The sequence below is a fragment of the Mercenaria mercenaria genome, chromosome 5 (assembly GCF_021730395.1).
Source record: "Mercenaria mercenaria strain notata chromosome 5, MADL_Memer_1, whole genome shotgun sequence".
NCBI lineage: Eukaryota > Metazoa > Mollusca > Bivalvia > Venerida > Veneridae > Mercenaria > Mercenaria mercenaria.
This window is the reverse complement of record NC_069365.1, coordinates 5,784,218-5,810,874: the sequence shown is the minus strand read 5'-3', so window position 1 is coordinate 5,810,874 and position 26,657 is coordinate 5,784,218. Positions and strand designations below refer to the sequence as shown.

The window sequence follows — 26,657 nt, the reverse complement described above, 5'->3', positions numbered from 1 at the left end:
TTCATAAAAATAACTTGATATTAGTCATGATTTGACACATTAAAATCTATAATTATATAAATTGATTCATGCCTAAAAATAGACAAATCATGGAAACTACAAATACTGTTATATAGTCTGTATAGATATATAAAACGGATATCGGAATTAAGAGAACTGATCAAAATTGTTCCTTGTTCCAAAGAATATTTTATTTATTTTTTATAGCTCTTTGCTTGTTCTGAGACGTAGTTTTTACATAAAATGGAAAATAATCCAGGAAACGAAACCGAAACAAACAACATATGTTGTGGTGTTGGTAAACTTGGCATTAGTGAAGGTGCATGTGTTGATTGTGGAACGAAAGATAATTCCGAGGGATGTAAAAATGAAAATAAAAATGACCGTGACAATACAGGCATTACACGAGAGGACATAACTTTGCCAGAATGTTTCAAGGGAAAACTGGCTTTCGTTTTACGTAATGTATTTTCTGACAAGGTAAGTCAGTGTTTATACTTCATAGCTAGCTCTTTGATCTGATGAGATACAGTACAGTGCACTCGGGTATTCCAAACTAGTTTTCATAATAGTCAAACCTGTCTATAAAGACCACCCTTGGGAGAGTCAAACTGTGGTCTCTATTGGGAGGTGGTCTTTATTCACAGGTTAAAATACACTGTATTTGTTAGAATGGGAAACAAACATGCGGTCTTTAGAGCCAGGTGGTCTCTGTTCAGAGGTGGTCTTTAACACGGGTTTGACTGTATATGACTAATGCTTCAGCATGTACGAATACAGTAAATATATTCATGAATGCATTTAATATATCAGTATTTAGCCTAACTTATTTACAGATCGGATCAGACAAGATCAAGCTTATCATTGTCAAAACATGCTCAAAGGAACTGCCACCAATCATTGAAATTATCTTTCAGAAATTCATTGATGGGGGATCTATAATTTCCCACTGGAAAAGGGCAAACTTAACCTTGATCAGTAGGAAGGGCGTTAAGTTAGACCCAGTCAACTATAGGCCGATATCCCTTACACGTGTACTTTGCAAAATCTCAGTGTATATAGTATCTTCATCAAAACACTACAAATCTTTGCAATCTGTTCCATCTGAGGAAAAATATCAAACATAATCGGTCAAATAAAAAGACAAGGTTAACTCAAAACCGGGGCTCTTAAGTCTATGGCATATCAGACGCTTGTCAGACCACAGCTGGAGTCTGATTTCCATGCATAAACTGCAAGAGACCAAATAGGAGTGGTTCCAATTGGTATATGCCTATCCAGTGTCAGTGACATGCTACACAGTCTAAAATTGCGCAGGTTATATTTCCGATGCATTGACTCACGACTCTAATGTGTAAAGGTTGCAATTCCAATGAAAACTAACAAGGCAGTAGTATAGGGGCCGGTTCGTGTGTAAACAATCGGGCGCCATCTTGGATGACCTAGTTACTATAATTAGTAACTCATTTGCATATAAGAAGTCATAATAAGTGCGCGTGTGCGGCGGCCATTTTGAATTCTAATGACGTATTTATGAAAATGCTTAGGAATGTCTTGTATACTTATCTAGGGCGTGTTCGCGCATATCGAGGGTCAGCCCTACAGGTCACAATAGCCTAAATAGTTTTCCCTATATATTCTATATAAAACTGACTTTTTTCAAAGAGCTAGCAAACATAGCTAGACCCATTTCAGAGAACAAATCCTTTCCTCATTTTAAAGAGTTATGATAAAACTGATATAAAATGAAGAGAAAAGTAGGGGTCAGTGTATCTTCTAAGAGAGATTTCTTGGTCACATTACTGTAAACTGACATCAAAATCACACTTCTGCGACCGAAGTACTACTCATACTAAAATTGAGCTTGACTTCACCGATTACAACTGCTCTCCCACGTTTCCTACCAAAATGTCAACAATACATCCACAGTGAAATTTAAACAAAAACTAGCCTCAATTTAGACCTCTGTTAAGCGAAAAATTAGTATTCAAATACTTGACAGCCATTACGCGACTAGACCAGATGGCTCACACGCTGGTTCCTTTTAGTTTAGTTAGGCCCGGAGATAACACGAAAAGAAAGCTATACGCATGCGTTATAAAGAATCTCAAGTATAAAAATCATTCGAAAGAAAATGTATAATATAATTACGTACTGCTGACCAGTCATTAAAACAATACGAGAATACCTATTTATAAAATGAAATTAAAAGAAACTATAACGCACTCAACGGATGTAAACCCGTCGATATCCCACGCTAAAATGAACCAACACTTTTAGAATACAGATTAATACCTTCGTTTCTAAACATAAAATAGCCAATCAGAAGTCAGGAAAACGAACCAATGTAACATCTCCAATAAAGTCGTTTTGACCAATGAAAACGTCGAAATTTTAACCAATCGACGCTCAATATTATTAACGAATGACATCGCGAATTCAGAAAGCGAATCGTATATAAGAGAGTGCACAGCCGTCATCCATTGGAATTCATACGGGTGACATGGAAAACTTTACCGTTAAACACTTTCACCGGCGCAGACGAATTTTGCGGGGATCAGGCGTTCTCTTCTGCAAATGACAACGGTAAGTCTGAATACTGATCAGAGAATAAACTATTTTGACAGTCTTAAACCCGTTCTATAACGTACAAATACGATGATTTTACATAGCGCGATTTATGAGCGCATTAATATAATGATTACAATTTCTTTTAATAAACCCGATACGAAATACAATAGAAATATAATTAACTAAATTATTCATACAACTTACCAGTCCGGATAAATTCGCCTAATGAATCAATGGTTGATAGAAATATCGTTTCACTACCAACAGCCGACCGGAATGCATTATTTTGACAAGCGGTAACGTTTTTCCAATACACCTGACAGGTTGAGACACATATCGCTTTACGTCTACTCCACTCTACACATATATTGATTTTAAACAGCGCCGTTAACGCTTTATACATAATTATAGAAATGATTATAGCAAAATGTCATGAATTTACCCGATACGAAAAATGAAACAGAAATACCTAATTTAATCGTTCATACAACTTACCTGTCCGAATAATTCGCCTAATGAATCAAATCTTTAGATGGTTTAATAGAAATATCGTTTCACTACCAACAGCCAATCGGAATGCAGTATTTTGACAAGCGGTAGCGTTTTTTCCAATACACCTGACAGATTAAGACCGTATCGCTTTGCGTCTACTCACGCTATATAGTTTATCGATTTTAAACAGCGCGTTAACGCTTCATACATAATTATAGAATGATTATAGCAAAATGTCTTTAATAAACCCGATACGAAAAATGAAATAGAAATACCTAATTTAATCGTTCATTCGGTATAAACCGTTGTGTGTGCTTTACTAGATCCTCTAATCGAATGATTTTTACCTGTAGAACTCCAGTATATAATACATCACTACCATCAGCCAATCGAAATGCAGTATTTTGACAAGCGGTGACATTTTCCCGATACACCTGACAGGTTAAGACCCGTATCGCTTTACGTCTACTCCATGCTATAGTGTACATATTTATCGATTTTACACTGCGCATTAACGCTTGATACATAAGTATAGAAATGATTATAGCAAAATGTCTTTAATAAACCCGATACGAAAAATGAAACAGAAATACCTAATTTAATCGTTCATACAGCATAAACCGTGATGTACGCTCTACCTGAGATCCTTTAATCGAATGAATTTTACCTGTATATAACACTTCGCTATCAACAGCCAATCAGGAAGCAGAATTTTGACAAGCGATAGCACGGATCGACTTTGTTTTCCAATACTGAGATAAAACCGCAGGGAAAGTTAAATATTTGTTCTTTAAATAAGAATTATTGAAAATAAGTGCCTCTTGTCTGGTTTTTACCGGTTTAATCCAGTATTACTATTTTAATTGACCAATCAGAATTGAGATAAATGACGTTCTTACTAAAAATACGAGCCTCCTTTTGAAATCGAGGCTTTGTGGCGAGTATATTAGAACGCGTTCGAGTCAGTTAAATCATTCTAGCTTTAGAATTCATACCGGCAACATGGAAAACTTTGATACTATCGTGAATACTTTTACCGACGCAGATGAGCTGATGAATTTTGCGGCTACGTGGGGGATACGGGATTCCCCGGGGGTGCGGTTCCGTTTGTTTCAATTGAGGAACCCGCAATACAGTAATGACTTTGTCGAGGAAGAATTGAATGACATACTTCAACATTTTGGAGAGCCAACCGGCCAGAACACAAACGATTTGGAGTTGGCCCTGGAATACGTAAGAGAACAAGAAGAGATAGAACAGTGCGTGAAAGCTTTACTCTTCGATGAAGAAATGAACGAGATAGAAAACACGTGTATGAACGATGGGGAGTGGAACCCTACATCGCCAGGGATACAGATAGGGGGCGGAGAAGAGCCTCAGCCGGGTCCTTCTCATAGACCCGACCCCCAGGGACTTCAGTATACCATACGAAAGAAAAAGGAAAGAACGTATGCGAAAAGCGCTGCAGTCGATCGTACGTATCAAGTCAAGATCAATGAACAGTATAGAGGAGAGAGACTAGAAGATGTGAGACAAGGTCTCCATCAAATGTTTGACGACGTGTTAGAGGAAGCCCGGGGCGATTTGGCGGGGAACAATTTAGGGCGTGTTGTTATACATCACCAAGGATTACACGATCCGATTGTCGTTCCCCTCCAACCCTGGGACGAACTCAATGCCGATAAAGTGATGGGTACTATCGAGAAAGTGCTCAACAGTAATAAAGACCTTTGCATTGATGAAAGTTTTGACATTTCAGTAGGATCCATTGATTTACCAAAAGGAAGCGGTGGACCGAGACGAAGAATCACTAAACTCAAAGGAAAAAATAACTCGTTACAGTTAAAAACATCTATAGTCACCATAGAAAATGACGACCAGATGTGTATGGCGAGAGCGATTGGAATCAGCTGGGCCAAATTGAAAAGATGTACCCAAGATGAATGGAAAGAAATAACCAAAAACAGACAAAAGAAAAGTAATCTAAAACTTATAATAGAACATCAAAAAGTGCCAGAAAGTTATTATAAGGACCTCACAAGAAAGAATCTTAAGCAACAACAACAATTAGCAATAGCCATTAGTCAATTGGCAGGGGTTTCTTTGGACAGACCAGCGAGTTTAGAAGATATCACGGCGTTTGAAGAAGTCCTTGGAGTACGAGTGTTGGTGATCAGTGCCACGCTGGGCAATAAATTCATAGTAAGACCCAGTTCCGACGATCGCCCATGCATTTACATATACTTAGTGGAGGACAATCACTTTAATGCTATTACAAGTGTCACCGGTTTCTTTAGCGCCAGATATTTTTGCGAAAAATGCCTCAAACATTATAATAACAAAGAAAGACACCAATGCGAAACACACTGTATCATCTGTAAAAGAGACCATTGCCCCAAAACGGAAAATGAAGTGACTTGCGGAGATTGTAATATGGACTGTAGATCAGAAGAGTGTTATCAAAAACATAAACAAATACCAATACACAAGAAAGGAAAAAACAAAGGAAAACCCAGCGGAACCTCACAATGCGACAAATGGTGGAAGTGCCCTTCATGCCAAAAAGTAATTAGGTTAGATCAACGAAAAAAAGATGAACACCAGTGCGGAGAGTATATGTGTAGTTCGTGTAACGAATATGTTTTGAAAGGACATTTCTGTTATTTAAGAGCCACCCCGGCGAAAGAAGATCACATTCCGAAGTTTATATTTTTTGATTTCGAGTGTAGCCAGGATGAAACATCTGTGTGTGAAAACGGATATGTACCTAATAGAAAAAATGATTGTAAAGACTGCCAATCGCAAAAGGTATGTAAATCTTGCTCCAAATGTCAAAACTGTAAAACGTCATGGTGCGGTAAAACCACGCATCGTCCCAATTTTGTAGTGGCCCAAACTGTGTGTCCGGAATGCATTGATAAAGAATTAACGCCCGAGTCTGTATGTAAAAAATGCGGTACCCGTTGCGACGAATATGACAACTCAGAGTTGCCTGCTAACGAAGATGAAGGGCCATGCCCCGGAACATGCGGGTTTAGAGAAGTCACGTTTGAAGGAACGGATACCGCGGAAAAATTTGGTCAATGGTTGTTTTCTGAACAGCATCAATATTTTAAAGTTGTTGCCCACAATATGAAAGGCTACGACGGCTATTTCCTTTTAGAATATCTTATAGACCAATCCCTTAGACCAGACAAAATCATTTATAGCGGATCTAAAATTATGTACATGACGTTGGAGCGATATTTACATATTAAAGTGATTGACAGTCTCAATTTTTTACCCATGAAATTATCTGCGTTACCGAAAGCTTTTGGATTAGATGAATTGAAAAAGGGGTGGTTCCCTCATTATTTTAATACGAAGGAAAACCAAAATTATATAGGGTCATACCCAGAGGCTAAATATTACGGGCATGATTTTATGAGAGAGAGAGATCTGATTTGTTAGCATGGTTGAGTGAGAGAAAGAATGATACGTTCGATTTTAGAAAAGAAATGTTGGAATATTGTAGAAGCGACGTTGATATTTTGAGACAAGCCTGTTTAAAATTTAGAGAATTATTGATGAATGCTACGGGTGAAAGAGAGTTTGAATAAATGAGAAAGGGCAGGAAGAAGAAAAGGTTAGTACGGGCCGTAGATCCATTCGATTCGTGACTATAGCTTCCGTCTGCATGAACGTATTTAGAACCAAATTTTTGAAGAAGAATGGAAGTAAAATTAGAAGGCGAAATGATTGGGTACCCGCAAAATTAGTAGACGGAAAGCTGTATGTATTTGACGAAAACGAATGGATCCGCGAAACCGAACTGACGGAAAAGGAAGTGAGAGAGAAAAAGTTTGTACGTACATTGATAGCGAAAATTCCTCCCGGTGGTTACAATGATCAATACAGTAAAATCTCTATCGAATGGTTAGAATGGTTGGCGCATACTAAAAATATCAAAATTCAACACGCGCTAAATATTGGCGAAAAATCTTTACCAGGTACACGATATAAATTAGATGGGTATTGCGAAGAAACAAACACCGCGTATGAGTACCACAGTTGCATCTACCACGGATGTAGAGATTGTTTCACCGAACATCGCGAAAATACGTGTCATCCGCTCACCAATCAATCATTAGACGAACTATTCGCGTTGACAATGAAAAAGAAAGCTTACATAGAACAATTAGGAATGAAATACGTTTGTATTTGGGACCACGAATTCAGAAAACGAAAGAATCAAAATTCTGAGATGAAGCGTTTTATTGATAATTTAGATTTAACAGACAGATTAGATCCTAGGGAAAGTTTCTTCGGGGGACGCACCAATGCCAGTAAACTCTACTACAAAGTTGATGAAAGTGAACGAATCAAGTACGTTGATTTCACTAGTTTGTATCCTTGGGTCAACAAGTATTGCCAGTATCCTGTAGGTCACCCCGTCATAATAACGAAAGATTTCTGTGACATAAATGAGTACTTTGGCATCGCCAAAGTTAAAATTGTACCACCAAGAGGTCTATACCATCCCGTCCTTCCTTATAGGTCAAATGGCAAACTGAAATTTCCTTTATGTAGAACCTGCGCGGATACTGAAAACCAAAACACTTGCGATTGCCCCGATGATGATAGAGCGTTAACTGGCACGTGGTGTACTCCGGAGATTCAGACCGCTTTAAGACTAGGTTATACCATTAAGAAATATGCGAAGTATACCACTGGGAGGAACTACTCAAATGACCCTAAAAACCAGTAAAGGGGGACTGTTTGCCAATTACATAAACACGTTTTTTAAGTTTAAGCAAGAGGCAAGCGGCTCCCCTGACTGGATACAAAATGAACAAGACATGATGAATTACATAACTCAATATATGGAGAAAGAGGGTGTTTCGTTGGATCGGTCAAACATAAGGAAGAATCCGGGTTTGAGAGCGCTGGCTAAACTATGTCTCAATAGCTTTTGGGGTAAGTTTGGTCAACGTCTCAATATGCGCCAGACAGAGTTCTTTCACGAAACGCAGGCAAACCTTTTCTTCCAATTGTTTTCCGATCCGACGAAACAACCGCTTAATTTTCATATCCTTTCCAATGACATGTTACAAGTAGAATGGCAATTCGAACGAGACTGTCAACCCGAAGATAATAAACGAATATCTATTTAGCTACTTTTACAACTTGTTGGGCCAGACTTAAACTTTACAGTGTGCTCGAAAAGCTCGTATAGGAGGGTACTTTATTATGATACGGACAGTGTGATATATGTAAGTCGTCCGGACAGTATGATCCTCCATTAGGTGATTACTTGGGAGAACTTACGGATGAGCTGGACGGTGGGGAGTACATTGTAGAGTTTGTGTCTGGTGGCCCTAAAAATTACGCTTATAAAACTAGTAAAAACAAAGAGACGTGTAAGGTTAGGGGTTTTACTTTAAATTATAAAATAGTCAGTTGATCAATTTTGAAGTGTGAAAGACATTGTTGTCGATCCAAAAGCTTGTCCGAGCATTACAGTAACAAATCCGCGTAAAATTTGTAGAGATAGAGAAAAAGGAAATAGTCAATCGTGAAGAAAACAAAAAATATCAAGAGGTGTATACAAAACGTAGAAAAATTGCAGATTTTGACACTGAACCGTACGGGTATTAAGTTAGATTGATGTTCATACGTTTTAAAATTAAATTTCTGTGTTATAGTTTTTGACATCTGTATTTTAGTTTCTGATATCTACGTTTCGGCTTTTGCACTTTAACATGTAATTTTCCATAGGGTCCGTTCACGTTTTTGTCAATGCTGTTTAAAAAAGTGTAACAGCCGTTTTAAAAAATGTTACGGGCATTTAGATATTTGTCAAAGGTGATTCGATTTTTGCACTTTAACATGTAATTTTCCATAGGGTCGTTCACGTTTTTGTCAATGCTGTTTAAAAAAGTGTAACATCCGTTTTAAAAAATGTTACGGGCGTTTAAATATTTGTCAAAGGTGATTCCATTTTTTTTGTATATTTCTGCGTAATTTTCCATAGGGTCTGTTATAGATTTTAACATCTGTGTTACTGTTTCTGTGATCTAAATTTTAAGTTTTATCTACACTGTTTCAATTTTTGATTCAAAGAATTGTATAACTTTGTTATTGTCTCATGTCATGAATAAAAATATGTAAGAATATGATGCGTTTGTCATTTCATGGTAAGAACTCCCATTCTCGCCTTAATCAACGTAAGAATATGAATCCCGCAGGTACTCACACCCCGGAAAGGGAAACGTTTATACGTTATCCACATTCTAATGAAGAAGAAAACAGGTCCCTTAGTGACCGTTGGCATTTATTAGGCACTCGAGTACCTCAAGCTGAGATCGTGTATTTTGTCAAATGATCATTGTTTATGTGATTATCATACCTCCATCATTAACCTATCTCTTCAAAACGGTGCTAGCGATTGGTGGATCAGTCTACTCAGTAGTTGTATCGGATACGCTCTTACCAAGTCCAAAGCTCAAGAAATAATGAAAACATCATTACCTTTTGAACCTTGCTCCAGTATGTGTATTTGTGGTCAAACCGGAAGCGGTTAAAACGCAATGGGTGTACAGTTTTTGAAAATGTGAAAGATATGTATTCGAGAGAACCGCCTTCGCACATATTATACTGTTACGGTATACATCAAGACTTGTTTGACGACATGGAAAGGTCTATTCCAAACTTTTATAGTAAACAAGGACTGCCAACGGGTGAAGAAGTGGACGACTTTACCCGTGACAAGAGGCACAAGTTGATTATAATCGATGATCTCATGCACGAAGTAATGCGAAACAAAGACATGGAGTTGCTATTTACGCAGGGCTGTCACCATAGGAGGGTATCTGTCATACTAATTACACAAAACTTGTATCAGGGAGGTAAACACGCCAGGACTATTGCCTTGAATACGTGGTATATGGTACTCATGAAAAATTAGGAGATGTATCGCAAGTAGGAATATTGGGACGACAACTCTACCTGGTAAAACAAAAGGATTCATGAAAGCTTTGAAGACGCATTAAGCACGAAACACGGTTATTTTTGGTGGATATGAGCCCTCACGCAATGATAAATACCGTTTAAGAACCCTTATTTTTCCGGGGAAGACCCTATAGTCTACAGATTAACGTAAGAAGGAAGACCAAAGCGGCGTAAGAGTAACCATGGTTGAACTAATCAAACAGCAACGTCATTTCTTAAATCTTCTTAAAAGCACTACAGCCGCGCAAAGGAAAGCATTGTTGAGTACAATTACCAGACATCAACTGAGAGCTCTCACCCAGATTGCCTACATATTTTTCAGGTTTAAAATACGCCTTACACCTTCTGAAAAAATAGGCTTAAGCGACAGACACGTTTTATTCATCTACTGGGAAACAGAAAAATTGGATTCAATCAAAAGAGAGAAGCCATCCAACATAAGCCACGATTGATCTACATCTTAGTGAAAATTGCGTTTGCGTATCTAGAATCCGTATTGCTATAATGGAAAAGTTTATTTTGGTTCCCTACGAAAAATATCAGCGTATGCAGCAGTTCAAGTATACAGGATCTGGAGAAACAAAAGATGATGAGTCCATACCTCCTAAAGTGGCCAGAACCTCATTAACTCCACCGGGGGAACGCGTGATCAAGAAAGAGAAAAAAACTAAAAAGACTCATAAAGCAAATATAGACTGGATCTCGTTTTAAAACAAAGACAATATTTTCTTTTGATTTCTATTTTATTGTTATATACATACAAAATAAATAAATATAAACAGATTCTATAGTTTGTTTTTGTTTACAATTCTGTCAATACAGATATCATTCCATTTCTATTTTACGCATTAAAAGGTCTGGACATGTCTTTTAAAGTCATTCCTGTACATCTAGTCATGACGTAATACACGCAATAAAGTCCACAGGTATCCGATTTAGAGTCTTGAATAGGATCACCAATCATCCAGTACTCGTTCGTTAATACGTTTTCAAAGCCGGCATCGTAGTCGTTTGGCATTTTTCCTAGCGAATCAAAGAATTCGTAAGGTCCTTGTATCGGAAAGTAAAAGGTCACCCAATGCTTCCCAGTTCCATCACTGGTATCCGTGTTAGAAATAACAAACTGTCCCTTTTGAACTTTCATTTGATCAGAGGCACACACTGTTACTGGATATCTTTTGAGTAAACGTTCAAGTTCTAAATTATTCATTTGAAATAGACGCCCCTGGCACTGTTGATATGCAGTACTTCCGGGAAGGTGGCGTACATAATCAGTGTCACACTCTCTGGTAATGCCTCAGCAAATTTGATTTCTAGTCGACAATGTCCCTTCCTTTTAGTGCTAAATTAGTAGTAAGGATCTACATCAATAACGTACAGACAATATCCCTTCTTATAATCTTTGTTTGAAATGTTAATGTCGTTCCTAAACAGAGTCAATGTTCTGTAACACTCCGTGTATTGATCCGCCGAATAATTTGGTTGCATCGGTTGTGAGGGCACCGATTGTCCATCGACGTATAGGCCTATGGAACTACAGTTATAATGCTTGAAGTTGAATGGGTTGTGCGCGTAATCGCCATTAAATGCCGCACTAGGAACCAGGCCTACTATCAGTTTACTGGAACTAGTCCTTGAAAATATCGTCAGCGCTGTAACTAAATTGACCCGAAGCAATGGACGTTGTCTTGATCTCTGTGCGTAGGTAAGGGTAAAGGCTGACATGTCTTGAATGAGATTATGTGCGCTACTATATACGTCACTTTTCATCCGCTGAATACAGAGTTTGAAATGAGCATCCGCTATTTTTACGCGATAGTCAGGAGACGGGCTGTCAGTGATTAATGTGAAGGCGTCGCGGTTAAGGTGTAGTTTAATGCCTACAGCGACTCCATTTGATGAGTATACTTGGGTTGTTGAAACAAATCGATATGTAATGGTCCTTCCATTTCCCACATTTTACTGCTTTAAATAGCGCACATCTGTAAGCAACCCGTAATTATTTCCTGTTTTACCGTCATTGGTGTCAACGTTTCCTGTTTCTTTATAATAAGGTTGACTCGTTAACAGATTTTCCTGTATGTCTCGGTTTGACTGTAAAATCGTGTCTATGTAAGCTTTATAGGGATAATTGATTCCTGTATGCGACAAAGGGGTCTGCTGTAAAGATACATCAACCTGGCTGAAAACGGTGTGAAATGGTAGATTGATTGGACCGACTATTTCGTCGGCGCTAACAGGGGCGCCATCGCCTTTCACAATTTGCAGTTTAAGGTTCAACACGCTTCTTTTCAGATCCAAATACGTTGCAGACTGACCGGGTATGTTAAATTCGAGTGCCGATAAGGTGGTGACTTGATTTACTGGACGATAAGTGATCCACTCTCTCGATTGTACTGACGTGGCTGCTGGGGGTGTAGTGAACAAAGACAACTCTTCTTTATGAAAATCTTCCATGTTTCTTTATAGCTGAAAGTCGGGATTGATAAACCTCGGTCTCTTTGGTTTAGTATACGCTATTGGCGACGTATTCTTACGTTTTTTAGTGTTTCCACTGCCCTTCTTACGACTTTCACCCTCTTCTTCCTTCTTACGTTTTACTTCTGACTTTGCGATTTCGGTCGCTTGTGCTACGGGAGATACCAGCTGTACTGTTGGCTGCTTTTTCATTTCGGCCATTTTCCTAAGATGAGCACCGCTACCCACGATGTAACGGCCCATATGATCAGGTCGTACGTATCCGTCCCTCAGGTCTTTGAAATGTTGTATCCATTTTTCCGGGTCCGGTTTATCCGGTACCCATTTTTCTTGTTTATAATCGTACACTTCTATGGAGCCCATACCTTTTTAAAATGCAAAACGCAGTGAAGATCGTTTGCTTTAAATTCCACAGGTTGTAAGTCTTGGTCTTTCAAATACAATCTCACCGAATTAAAGTAATTCACAGTCACAGGCAAATACACCGGACGACTATATTCTATAACTTTAAGTTTCTTGTACCTGGTTTCAATTTCTATGTTCCTTAGAACGGGCAACAAAGTGTCTCTAACGTAAGACTCTTGTACAATATCGCAGCACAAATACAGTCTTTTACTTCTCGGCGTAAAATCGCAGGTAAGTGTAACTTCAGTCACAGCGCAGATCCTCTAATGCGTATGACTTTAGAAACTGAATGTAAAAATCTGAGGGATTGTTGTTCTTACGTATGATTTGCGAGTCCTTACTGCTAAGGTAGAGGTAAACTTCAGTCATGTTTTCATTTGTATTCATTTGATTTTAGGCTACTTACGCTTCTCTGTTCGTCCTGACTTCGTCCAGAATAGTGTCAAAAAGATGGGGAGCTCTCAACAATACGGGTATAAGTGAGTGATGGCGTCTTAACAATGTTTTCTTTCTAGATATGATACGTTTCCAGAAGCAGAGACCGTAGCAAAGTCTTTTCCTTTCAAGTAGCTGTGCATATCTTCTTGCTGGATTAATCGTTCCATTGATCCTCTTTTGGCTACTTGAGCTATAGCCTGCATTTGACTCGACGTCATATTTATGATCATGTTTTTTCTAACTGCTACAGTAGCATCTTTCAGTTGGAGAAGATAGTTGAGTTTAAGGTACACTTGAGACTGATTCATGTTTGTTTATTGGTTTCTTTACTTTCACCCCTTCTTACGCGTGTAGAGTTCCAGTTCAATTAAGACTGGGTAGACCGCTTCATCTAGTTGAGCGTGATCTTTGATTCAGTATGACCACTTTACCGCTGTGAAAACAACAAAAATTGACTCCATCATACTTTAAATTCACCGCTGAAAATAGTCAGGTTCATACACGCATCTGTCTTTCTTTACCACTGATTTAAGTCTAAGGCGGTACTTAAGGTGTGACTTGCTGACACTGTTAAGCATTTGATATCTTTCAGACACACCGTGTACCCTAATCGCTGTATACGTCTGGCATAACGTCGTAGTCTTTGACGTCCCTGCTGAATACTGGTCGCTTTTCCATTACAGTTGATAACTCCGTTGGAGAAGACTAAGCAATTTCCTCCTATGGTCTTGTGTTGCCAGATCAGTCTGGAAATGTTCTAGGATCGTACGAGCGTTTGTATACGATAACACAAACGCCTCAAGTCAATAGAGCAGTCCAAATGGGCACTGAACACAACGTTTGTGATAATCATAGTGTTGACTCTTCAATCGCCCGGCTATAAATGAAGATAAATAAACTCTTATATGTCATATGAATACATGTCAGGTCACGTGGTCTAGGAGTACTGCGTCACGTATTGTTCGGGTATCCAACTATGTATTTCGCTGGCCAGTGTAACCACCTTACAAGGGACTTGTCTTTGTTTGTTTCGAACTCTTTTTCTTTAGTATTTTTTCAACATGGTACTCTGTCGTCTCGTCCACGTTGACGCTTGTAATTCTGTTCATAAATGTCCCTCTACCTGGTCGTTATTATCCCAATAGCTATAGTGTACACAGGTACGCCTTCTCTTTTGAAACGCGTTTTAATCTTAAAGATTTCACCCGTCCACTTTTGCGAGTATTCCCTATCGAACACACTTTTCACGTGAGATACGCGTACGTTTGACCTATTTTGAATTTGTAGCTTTTTTCTTGATTAGTTTCGTTTTTACCCCCTTTGGTTCTTAGTAAATATTGCTGAAGCCTACTCTCTCCTTCGTTCTCTGTCGTTATGTCTATGGGTCTCTTTCCTAGACTCCTATGAATTGTGCTGTTATATCCTCGTACTATTTTTTCCAGGATATTAATGTATCGTTGTGTTCTCTTTTTTAACATGTACCTGAACAGTCTTCTTTTCAGATTCTTGATTAGTATTTCCGAATAGTTAGCCTTTGTCTCAGTGTTTAGGGCGTAGAAATGATGAGTTCCTTCATGCTGAAGATACTTATTGACCTCCTTGCTTCTAAATTCCATACCCCTGTCGGTTCTCACCGTATTAGGTTTTCTCGGTCCTGATAGTATTCGCTCTAGCGCGTTCACTATTTCCGTACCTTTTTTACTTTTGATGGGTTGACAAAAAGCGAAACGGGAGAAAATGTCTATGGACACCAACACGTATTTGTAGCCTTCATTTGCTCGGCTAAGTTCGACCATGTCCATCAGATCCATATCCCATTGACTGTCAATGCCTCGGACAATCACGCGAGATCGAGGAAATCGACGTCTGGCCCCTCTAGTCAAGGAATGATAGACTGTTGACTTTGAAGCCATTTCCTTATTCTGTGCCTACGATTTTATATTTACCCTGAGACTTGATATTTGGTACACTTTTTCAACTCCAGCAAAACTAACCGGACAATTTGGGTCCAAAATACAAAGAAGACAAATACTGCTTCCAGTTAGACATTATTTTATTGATAACACATAACAAGTATATTCGTACAAATGTATAACATGTTCTTACAAATTACAATACAGTAGAATACAAAGCAGGTGTTGTTCTAGAGTTTTCTAAATACTGTTCCAAAATATCGAGTAAATGTTCTGTAGCTTCGCGATATTCTCTTCTAAACTGATACCGCCTAATCCAGTCATTTATTAATGTCACAGTCATATACACAAAAGCAAACATATCTTGTTTTTATAAGTTTGGTAGGTTATTTGTACTACATCTATTATTGACAAACAAATTTGCCCCCGTAGTAGTTGAACTGAACGCTCCAAACCCACCAGATGGTCTCGTTGCAGTTATTGTTCCAAAGCCACTATACTGTATTTGTTGAGGGGCTCCCACTATTCTTATGCATTCGCAGTTTTGAGACCATTTAAAGTGTTCCCTCAATGCGCAGTCCGATCTTTCCCAAGCGCTCAACTTCACGTGACATCTAAAACATTCGCATACGTCCGATTTTCCGCTGTAAAACAGTCCGGCACTTGCCAGCTCATACTTATTTGGAAGCATTTGTTTCGGGTATGTTTCGAAAGTCTTCAGTCTGTTTTCGTAATATTCCATGTTTCGGTTCATTGGTGTGCAGTCTGAAACGTTCATTTTGTTATTGATACAGATTTCTAGTACATTCGTTTATATACCTTCAAACCCATTTCTGATTGGTATCTATTTTAGACCTTTTGTCCCATTGGTTGCTTTTTTAGACATCATTGTTATTTTTAGAATATGGCCTCAGTAACTCCCACATTCATTTGGATTACATTCCGTGCACTTAAGCGCGCCTAACTGATTCATGTGATCACTTTGTAAATAACAGGGTACCACCGCGTCTAATTCAGGGAGTGATGTTCCTATCTGTGACACAACTTCTTTCAAACAGACATACTCTTTCGGTCGTAAACATATGCCTTTCTTTGTCGGTACCACTTCTTTTTCTGGCTCCAATACTGTCTTATGTCCACGCACACCCTGTGTTCTGTAATGTTACAATAAACTTACTCCAAGGTGACTCCAATAGGACTGCTTATCTTGTAACGCCTTATCCGCATAGGTTAGTTGGTCTACAAAATTCTTCCATCGCATTAACGTTAAACTGATACCTTTCTTCGTTGGTTTGTCGCCTTGCCACTCTCTAATATCGACTCTCATATCTCCTTTCCACTCGTTGACCTGCACATAACGATCATTTCCCAGAGCGAAATAACATCTGGAAGTTGCCATGTTTCTTGTTCGAGTATCAAAACTCTAATGACGGGAAGAAATATTCGAGCGTATTATATACAATGAGCTCGCATTTGATTGGTCCATAAATACGAGTATTTGATTAGTTGTCTATCTATAGGCTCCGTTCATTCATTGGTGGATATCTTTAGAAACAGATGTCATATCTATTTATAAAATGACAAGTTTAAACAGGTCCTGACAATAAAATCAGACAATGGGATAGGCCGTAATGACAAAAAGTACCTTCTTTGTTTTGGTGTACACAACTTTTATTTTGTGAGTTGGCTCGTGAGTGTAACCACGAATTCCAATATCAAAATCGAACCTTTTTGTTAGTTCAAAACGTTTGCCACACTGTGTCACTTCATCGGGTTCATCCAAACATTTCTGAATAGATTTATTCATTATGTCCCTGTTAAAGAAGACAGAAGCGTCGAGATTGCTAGCATCTAAGTGCTTTCCCATAGCGTGAGAAGACAGAACAGTTTTCATCTTGTAGAGCAAACGTCCGTTTAATCACCCACAGACCCATATCAGCGATTAAGTAGATCGAATACCCAATCAGAATTAGACATTCGTGTCACGTTGTGATAAACCAATCAGAAAGGAGCATTTCATTCAGTCGACATATAGTAAGTATACGTGTTACAACGAGTATTATTAAAGAACGTTACTAATCATGAATTTATCAGTTGAGCTATAAGAGATAAAAGTTGTACTTTACTCATGAGGATTCCACTTTAGTTTTAACACCGCGAGCTGATAGACGTTGTCAAACCATTGCGTACGATACCAAACACGGGTATATTCGGTTGAGTAATTAAGGAGATACTCGATATTTTACGCACGAGTGTTTTCATTTCCGGTCGAATGTCTGTAACGGTTAGTTCTTGTCAAACGTAAGTATAGCTTTGTTTTTGTGTTATCTCCTAGTGTAGGGCTGACCCTCGATGTGCGCGAACACGCCCTAGATAAGTATACAAGACATTCCTTACCATTTTCATAAATACGTCATTAGAATTCAAAATGGCCGCCGCACACGCGCACTTATTATGACTTCTTATATGCAAATGAGTTACTAATTATAGTAACTAGGTCATCCAAGATGGCGCCCGATTGTTTACACACGAACCGGCCCCTATACTACTCAAGGCTATCACGCCATTATCATCCGTGGTCATACAGGTTAATCTCTGCAACCACTGAGTACTGTTTTTAATACTCTTTATTTCCCAAGTGACATCCCCTTCACAGATCAATGTTGCTGTTAACAATAGCAACATCGAACATGCTTCACTTTAACCTTCCTTGTCACCCCTGTTTTTACATTTTAAATAACTAACACATTTTTTTCTCTTTTATTTGGCCCGATTTTCTTTTATTTTTCTGTTAACAATCTTTCTGGCTTGGCGCGCACGCATGAAACTGTCTATGTTCCTATAACATGCATTAGACAATAATTGAAGATGCCACTTAAAAGACAATATCAGTTGAAACAAGACGGTCATCATAGCACTAGATCGTTCACCTGACATTCACATTTCAAAGTTTTCCAGACATATAGGGAAAAGCAGCCCCGTGCACTTATGGCCATGTTTTTAAACGACACAGAATGATTTGAAGGAATTTAGAAGTGGTCACCCATGGAAAATTGCAGTGAAAATATTTTCAAATCCAGCTAGCTGCTTCAGAGGAGAGGGTTTTCAAAGTTTTCCATATAGACATACAGAGAAAACTAACCCTACTCTTGGCAGCGATAATTTTTAGCAAATCCACCTGGCTTGAAGAATTTTTGAAAGCGGGTCATTAAAGGATCATTGCTGTAAAATGGTTTTGAAATCAATTTAGCAGTTTCAGAGGAGATGATTTTAAGTTTTGCATGTAACCATATAGGGAAAATTGGTCCCGCCGCTCGGCGGCCATATATTTCTTAACGAAACGGAATGATTTGAAAGAAGTTGGCAGAGAGTCACTCAGTGAACATTTCTATTATCTTATTTCAAAATCATGCCAGTGATTTCTAAGGACAAGGTTCATAAGGATTTTCCAGTGGGTTGCTACGGCAACCATACTTCTGCACGGATGGCCTGGATTTGAAGGCCTCCCAAGCAACATTCCTGTGAAGTTTGGTAACTTGGCTTTAGGAGGAGATTTTCTTAAAAGATAGTGTGGACTAAGACGAACGTAGGCTACAACAATCAATCGTAAAAGCTAATCGTGAGCTAAAAATTGCTTACTTTGCCTAGACCTAATATTTAAATTTTCCCAATCTTCTTGATTTTGAGAAGGAATCACTTGATCCTGTCACAGGCTACATGGGAATGCTATGTCGACATTATGACCGTACAGATCATACAAAATAATAAGTTTAAATTAAACTGAGATGCTTGCAATCCATAATGAACACTATAAACTTTTATCATTGAAACTAATCATTATAGCATCGTCTAGCTATTAACATGAGTCAGGCAAAATACTTAAGGGCGATGAAAGAATATTTAGATAAGTTGTGAATAAACGGATATTTGGTATTGTAACCTTTATATCATGGTTACGAAAGTCACTGGGATAAAACCTGCAGAATCCAAGGAACAAGTCAGTCATGTAACTGCATAAATGTGACTTGTCCTTCAGTTCTGGGATTCTGCTTATATAGGCAAGATGCAGACAGGCATGCATATGTTATTGTTTTTAATAATTTATTCCTGGATGGCAATATAAAACTAGAAGGACAATGGCAATTATCTCACCATTAGTACAATTTTGTGCAATAGTATCATTACTATTCACAGTTTGATGAATTCTACTATCTGTTTATAAGAGAAATTGTATAATATTCATAAATGTCAGCTAGAACAATCAACAATATTAACTATTCTCGATAGTTAAGACATCTCTTGTTATTAGAAAATTAACATCACTAATTCACTATTGTTACCAGTCTAGGCATCATCAGCTATATTGATAATCATTAGTGTCCACTTATCATCAACAAAAATTGTTACTACAGTATAGAATATAAAGCGATTCAGAATACCCCATATTTTAGAAATAATTTATAGCAAAAGTGTTTTAACACTATTTATGCATGATGGGCGGTTATACGACGGGTGTAATAATTTCACGAGGGCGCAACCCGAGTGAAATTATTTGTACGACGTATTTATATTTGCTCTCTCTCGCCACTGCAGTTCTATTTATGACACGACAAAGGAACACAACGCATAAGTTGGATTGAACATGTCTGACTCCTGTAGAGCCAGACGATTTATTAAAAGGCACAAATTGACACCAAAAATTACTAAATATTAAACAGTAAAAATAATACGAGATGTATTACATGACGTGACATGAAATTGGACAAGCCAAAAGTCCTTTTTTCTTATTTTTGGATGACGCGAATAAATCAGTGTCAAATTTACCAAACTTGGATTCAATGGTCTGAAAACAGAAACTGATTAAGGACCATTCCATGTCATCTGATAATTTCCTACTTAATTTATCCGCAGTTTTATTCAAGTGACCAGGTAAATGGAAACAACTTAACCATACTTGCCGATCAATGCACCATAGCCAAATTTCTCGTGCTAGTTCATTCAACTGTTCTTTTCTCCCTATATAAGAAAGCTTAGAAACTGCGAGCCGGCTGCCCCAACCCTAACTATACCCTCATCTTTTTTATTTTGGGAGAGCAAGGGGGGAGGTAGTGGATTTCCAATGTTGCAAACGACGGGCGTAATAATTTCACAAGGGCGCAACCCGAGTGAAATTATTTGTACGACGTATTACCGGCCGAATGTATAGTGTTAAAACACGGTTTTGTTAAACATTATTCCGATTCTAATATGCCCTTAATCTAAAACAGTAGATAAAATATAGTAGCGCTCTTTCTTGGTCGCAACAAAAACATTGACTTCGCCGCACGTTAACGTGACGTCATTCTAGCGTAAGAGTGTATTAACAGAGAAAAGCATATTAAAATTATTGATAAAGAACATTTTTTTTTTCTATAATTCAGTTCAATTCAATTCAATATTTTTATTTCCGCCCTGGTAGGTGCGATATATATGAAAACTAGGTAACAAAACATAAAAGCAAACTTATTTACATTACAAGAAATATACATATTATGTTAACTTTTTAAATAATGGATTATATTTTGATGTACGTACTGGTACAGAATCCAGGAACACTGGTTTGGTTAACTGCCCGCCGTTACATGACTGAAATACTGTTGAAAAACGGCGTTTAACCCATAACAAACAAACAAACGTATGTATGAATATACACAAAGCATTTATAGTAATACCAGACGGGACGTTCACACAGCGGGAAGGGCAAATCAAAAGACCCGCAAGATGTATGTCTTTTAGTGTGACTTGCATTTTAGATTGATTTGGAACTACTGTAACGATCCTTACGTGGTTATTAATTAGCAATCCTAAACCTTTACTTGTACCGTGCTACGCCCTCGTGCAATATAGGTTTAGTCGTGCTAATAAACATTGCCGTTTAAAAAATGTACGTTATAATTATAATGAATTTTATTTTTAAATCTATAAATAGGAATGCAAAGACTATATAAAGAAAACAGAGAAGATGGGATATGAAGACGCCCTTGTAAATGTTGGAGGCGGAAGGTAATGTTCTTATCATGACGCGGGTATTCGGCAAACTTTGTTTGATATATTAATGTTCAGAATATATTGTAATTGGGTGCTGGATTTGTTGTCTGGTATTTATCATTATTTAACATCATAATTGACCAAACAAATAACTTAAAGTCAGATGTATGTGGAACCTGAGATGGCTGAGAATGATAGTTTCTAGTACCTTTTTGATATAAATTCCCACTGCTATTAATTTAGCCAGTATATCGAGGGTTCAACGCAATAAGGGCGTATCTACATATAATAATCATATGTAGATACGCCCTTATTGCGTTGAACCCTCGATATGGTCACTTTGTTATAATTTACAAATTAAGATTTACAGATTATCAGATATGTACAGGTTGTATCTACTTGTTTAAATTCTCTTCGATTTAAAGGTCCAATACTAAGGAAAGTGAACATTTTAATTTCTTTTAAAAAGCACAGAAACTATTTCATTTTATTGGAAAATGAAAGTTGGTATGTAGAAATTCGAAATAAATCGCAGTATATTTACGATTATTTTTCTATGAAGTATGAAGATAGTTAAAAAGACCTGGGGGTCATTCTGTCGATTCATTGAAATTTCAACACAATACACATACATTTCTTTGAGTTCCAAAGACTTTCTGTAAATTGTGACCTGCCAATCTTTATTATTTAGTGTCTTGCAGAAGTCTATGCACTGGCTATGAAAAAAAATTGCCAACTCACTTTCCCTTAGTAATGGACCTTTAATGTATTACTTTTGACGTTACACAGACAGCGTATGATGAAAGATGTGAGGAACAACACGAGATGTATCTGGGATTCATTTGAAGAAGCTGACAGAATCTGGCAAAGAATCAAAAAATATATTCCAGAAACTTGGGAAAGCAGAAAAGTAATGGCATTAAATGAAAGGTACATGTATGCGCTCATTGTCAGTATTATATACATTTTTATCTTGCCATACGATTAGCGGGGTCCAGAAAGCGAGTTAGTAGACTGTATGCTTTGGCGTTGCTTCAAGTACATAGTTTATATGTTTATTTCATCGTACTTTAAAGATGTTTTGAGATGTTTTCACATTTTAGTTCTACATGGCAGTCGGATAAGTCATAAATGTTCCTTTCTTGTTCTCCAGATACCCGACCACTTGCCGCCAGCCACTTCATGTAGAACTTCGCGAGGATAATATATATACCTGTGCAAAAACACGCTCATTTCAGAAAACAGGATAGATCTCTCCCGTTAATCAAATAATTTGTGATATAATAATTATAAGCTGCTTTTCTTTTTCCAGATTAAGGTTTTTGAAATACGATCCGGGCGAGTACTTCGCTCCCCACATGGACGGCATGTATATAAGACCAAATGGAGAAAAGAGCTATATTACCATACAGTTATATCTGAACGAGGTAAATATATTTGCAGATTTATAATATTCCCTCTATGTCCCTTTAAAACATTGGAGAAATAACCGTTTTATGTTGGTAGGATGTCTGCCGGTAGGCAAGTCAGTTTGGTTCCCTGTCAAAAAAAGGGGGAATGCTCAAGTTTGTCCTAGGACTGTCCAAACTTTATAAAATGATGGCATATTGTCAGTGGATGGCCTCTATTTTTACACGCCCGTTTTGAAAAAGCGGACATATAACGCGTGCGTCTGTCTGTCGGTCATATTTAGTGCCCGGAGCATAACTCAGTATTAACCATTCAAGGCATTCACTTTACCTTTTGCATATAGGTAGGTGATGATGACTCGATGTGCAGAACACATGAACCAGGTCGGTAAGTGAAAGACCACAAATGGATCTCAGCGGTCAAATTTGCCGTTCATACTTCGTGTCCGGAGCATAACAACCATTCAAGGAATTGAGTTCAATCTTGGCATATGGGTAGGTTGCGATGAGACAACTTGCAGAGTGCATGAACCAGATAGGTCAAAGTTCAAAATCACAAAAAGGTCAAATCCATCCATCATAGTTTGCGTCCAAAGCATAACTTAATAGCCATTCAAGATGTCGGCTTCAAACTTGACATTATAGGTAGGAGGCGACGAGACGATGTGCAGAGTGCATGAACTTGGTCGGTAAGTCAGAAGTCAAGGTCACGATTGAGTTCAATCTGTTCTTTGTATTTTGTGTCCGGAGCACAACTTCAAAACTATTCAAGATATTGATTTTAAAATTGGAATATATGTGGATGATGGCAACCATCATGACCCCACATCAACACTTCCCAACCCTCAACCCAAAAAAAATCATTTTTATATTCTTGTGCCTTAGTATTTGAGCGCATGAACCAGATCGGTAGGTCAAAGGTCACCGTTACCGGCTGTCATATTACGTATCCGGAGCATAAATTTAAATAATAACCATTCAATGTGTTGACTTCAGACTTGACATATAGAGAGGCTTAATTGGATGTGCACACACATGAACTTGGCTGGTAGGTCAAAGTCACAGAATGAGTTTTAATCTCAAATATTTCCTTGTATTTCTTATCCAGAGCACAGCACATTTTTAAAACCATTCAAGGTATTGACTGTAAACTTGGAATATAGATGGATGGTGTTGTGATGATTAAAGTACAGCAATCCACATTACTGCCACACCCACATACGAATCCCTACATTAACCGCCCCCTAAAAATAACTTTTAAGGATTTGAGAAGTGCAGCAATCCACATTACTCTTACGCCCTCCACACACACACCCCGCTGGAAAAACACATTTATTTTCTTGTGCCTAAGTATTCCATCGCCGCCGGCGCACACACCCCACTGACTCCCACCCAGAAAAAAATCCATAAATCTGATCTAACTTCGGGCGTAGGTTGTGCCGCTTTTTGGACCTCTTGTCAGTATTCATTGTACCGCTTTGATAGCCTATTGGTTGAGCGTCCACTTCGAGTGTGGGAGGTCGTGGGTTTGATCACCGGCCGCGTCATACCATAGACGTGAAAAATGGTATCAGTAGCTCCCTTGCTTGGCGCTCAGTATTTAAGAGAGGGAATATGGCTTCTCTTTTGTCATACCATGGTGGTGACGGATTCCATCAGGAATGAGGTGTCAAAAGTGATTACTATAAGTTGTAGAACTTGCTTCGTAATCATCTAAAATATTTTAGCATAAATTATGTATTGTATTATTACAATGTATATTCATTACAGGGGTTTGAAGGTGGTAGCACAACCTTCATGAATTTTGCCGAAAAGGAAAGAGTAGAAGTTGTCCCGGAAACAGGTATTTATTTATTCTACAAACTTTTGTACTTGACCTACAGACGTTAAACATTATAGAATTTTTATATAGCATGTGAAGTTGTGCACCTGGTGTTCTCTTTGGGATTTCACTCGGCTATGCCAGAGTTGTGGTCCTTCACTTAGTGAAAAATGCACATAAAGTGCTTAAAAGTTTGTGTTATATATATATATCCTAAAAATATTTCACCTAGAGTCACGACACCATTTACAGTGACAGGAGTGGTGGGGACACATGTGCCCTATGGACACACATAGTTTTACCTGTGTATCCCTTAAACAAAAAGGATTTTTTCGCCAAAGGTAACGTGACAAAGGCCGGGCAAAAACCGGGACGAAATAGCAACATACCAACATTATTGTATAAAGAGGCTTTCAGAATACAGCCTTTAAAAGTATGTCATTTGTAACTGCATGTTTTAGAAAAAACATGTTCTTATATTAATGATAAACAGTTGTCTTCATCGCAAAATTTATATTTCTGTTACTAAATCAATGTATTTGTGTGCACTTTCAAAAATTACATGCGGCTTTTGTGATTTTTTAAATAGGTATGGTGCTAGTCTTCCAGCATGATATAATGCACGAGGGTTCCGCGCTGATAAAGGGAAGAAAATACAGTATGAGGACTGACGTTATGTATAGTGCACAGGTTTGTTAGTTCTGACAGTACCCGTCAAAATTGTGCGTAGTCAATCTGGCAAAGCGGCGATGAAGATCTTTAAGATGTGATCTTTAAATTAGACTTACTATATATGAGTGACTTGGCAGTATTTTTATAAGGAGTATGAAAGACGGGATATTCCTCAAAATGTAAAGAAAATTGGTATTGAAAATCTTGAACTGGAATTGATCTTTCAAAGGCAAATGTTTTTTTTTAAAAAGACACATTTGTAAATAGGCTCGCCTACACCTCGCTACTGACAGTAGTGTATGCTTTAATTATTGTATATCTATCGCTTAAGAAAATGAGATGCATGCTGCTGGGAACACATTATTTAGGATTACATTGTACATATAACATTTTTTCTATGAATAATTGTCGTAATAAAGTATTTTGTAATTTCACTGTATTAAACTGGTATGTGAATTGAGTCAAATGCTTTTAAACCATTTAAAAGTTGATAAATAAATAACAAAAATTATTAATTGATTGATAATAATTTTGTATATATTGTAGATCTACAGCTATAATAATTGTGATATAATTGTGCAATGCAACTTTTATTTTTTAAGAAATATAAGTATTGAAATTATTATTTCTTGATTGCTTTTACATGTTTTATATAAACAGACTGGTAGGATAGGCGTATTAGTAACTTTAGACTTAATGGGAACACAAATTTGGATAAGGTGGCCAGTTGCATTGGGCATAAAGTCTCTAGTAGTTCAATAATAAGAGCTGTCACTTATGGTGACAAATGCCCCCGCAGCGCCTTGACCTTTGACCTGGTGACCCCAAAGTCAATAGGGGTCGTGTACTCAATAAGTACTATCAGCCTGTGAAGTTTTGAAGGTCCTGGATGCAGTGGTTCGCGAGAGAAGTGCCTTCATGCAAAAAGTTAACATTGGTTTGACGAACTAACGGACGGACAGTTGAAAACTAATATGCCTGCCTTCGGGGACAGCCCCTGTGACCTTTGACCTGGTGACCCCAAAGTCAGTAGAGGTCGTGTACTCAATAAGTACTATCAGCATGTGAAGTTTGAAGGTCCTGGGTGCAGTGGTTCGCGAGTAAAGAGCCTTCATGCAAAAAGTTAACATTGGCCCCTGTGACCTTGACCTTTGACCTGGTGACACCAAAGTCAGTAGGGGTCGTGTACTCAATAAGTACTATCAGCATGTGAAGTTTGAAGGTCCTGGGTGCAGTGGTTCTCGAGTAAAGTGCCTTCATGCAAAAAGTTAACACTGGTGTGACGAACTAACGGACGGACAGTTGAAAACTAATGTGCCTCCCTTTGAGGGCATAAAATGTTCTTGATGGTCAGTGTGCTAACTGGTAGTACTAGACCAAAGGGGAAGAGAAGACCACCTTTCTTTTATTAAACTGTATCAATTGGTTAGTACTAAGTAT

At 38.0% G+C, this 26,657-nt stretch overlaps 1 protein-coding gene across 2 annotated transcripts; it reads left to right on the top strand.

Moving 5' to 3' along the window:
- Positions 1-30: 30 nt before the first annotated feature.
- On the top strand, positions 31-25,458 carry LOC123556340 (uncharacterized). Of its 2 annotated transcripts, none has more exons than XR_008370867.1 (6): positions 31-480; positions 21,256-21,329; positions 22,104-22,244; positions 22,627-22,741; positions 23,068-23,412; positions 24,494-24,566. XR_008370867.1 is itself a non-coding variant. In XM_045346969.2 (6 exons), the coding sequence occupies exons 1-6, from the start codon at positions 244-246 to the stop codon at positions 25,242-25,244; spliced, it is 750 nt and encodes a 249-aa protein (XP_045202904.2). In that variant the 5' UTR covers positions 31-243; the 3' UTR covers positions 25,245-25,458. The 2 variants fall into 2 exon arrangements, 1 of the variants encoding a protein (XP_045202904.2); XM_045346969.2 differs by lacking the exon at positions 23,068-23,412 and adding an exon at positions 25,135-25,458.
- Positions 25,459-26,657: the final 1,199 nt, after the last annotated feature.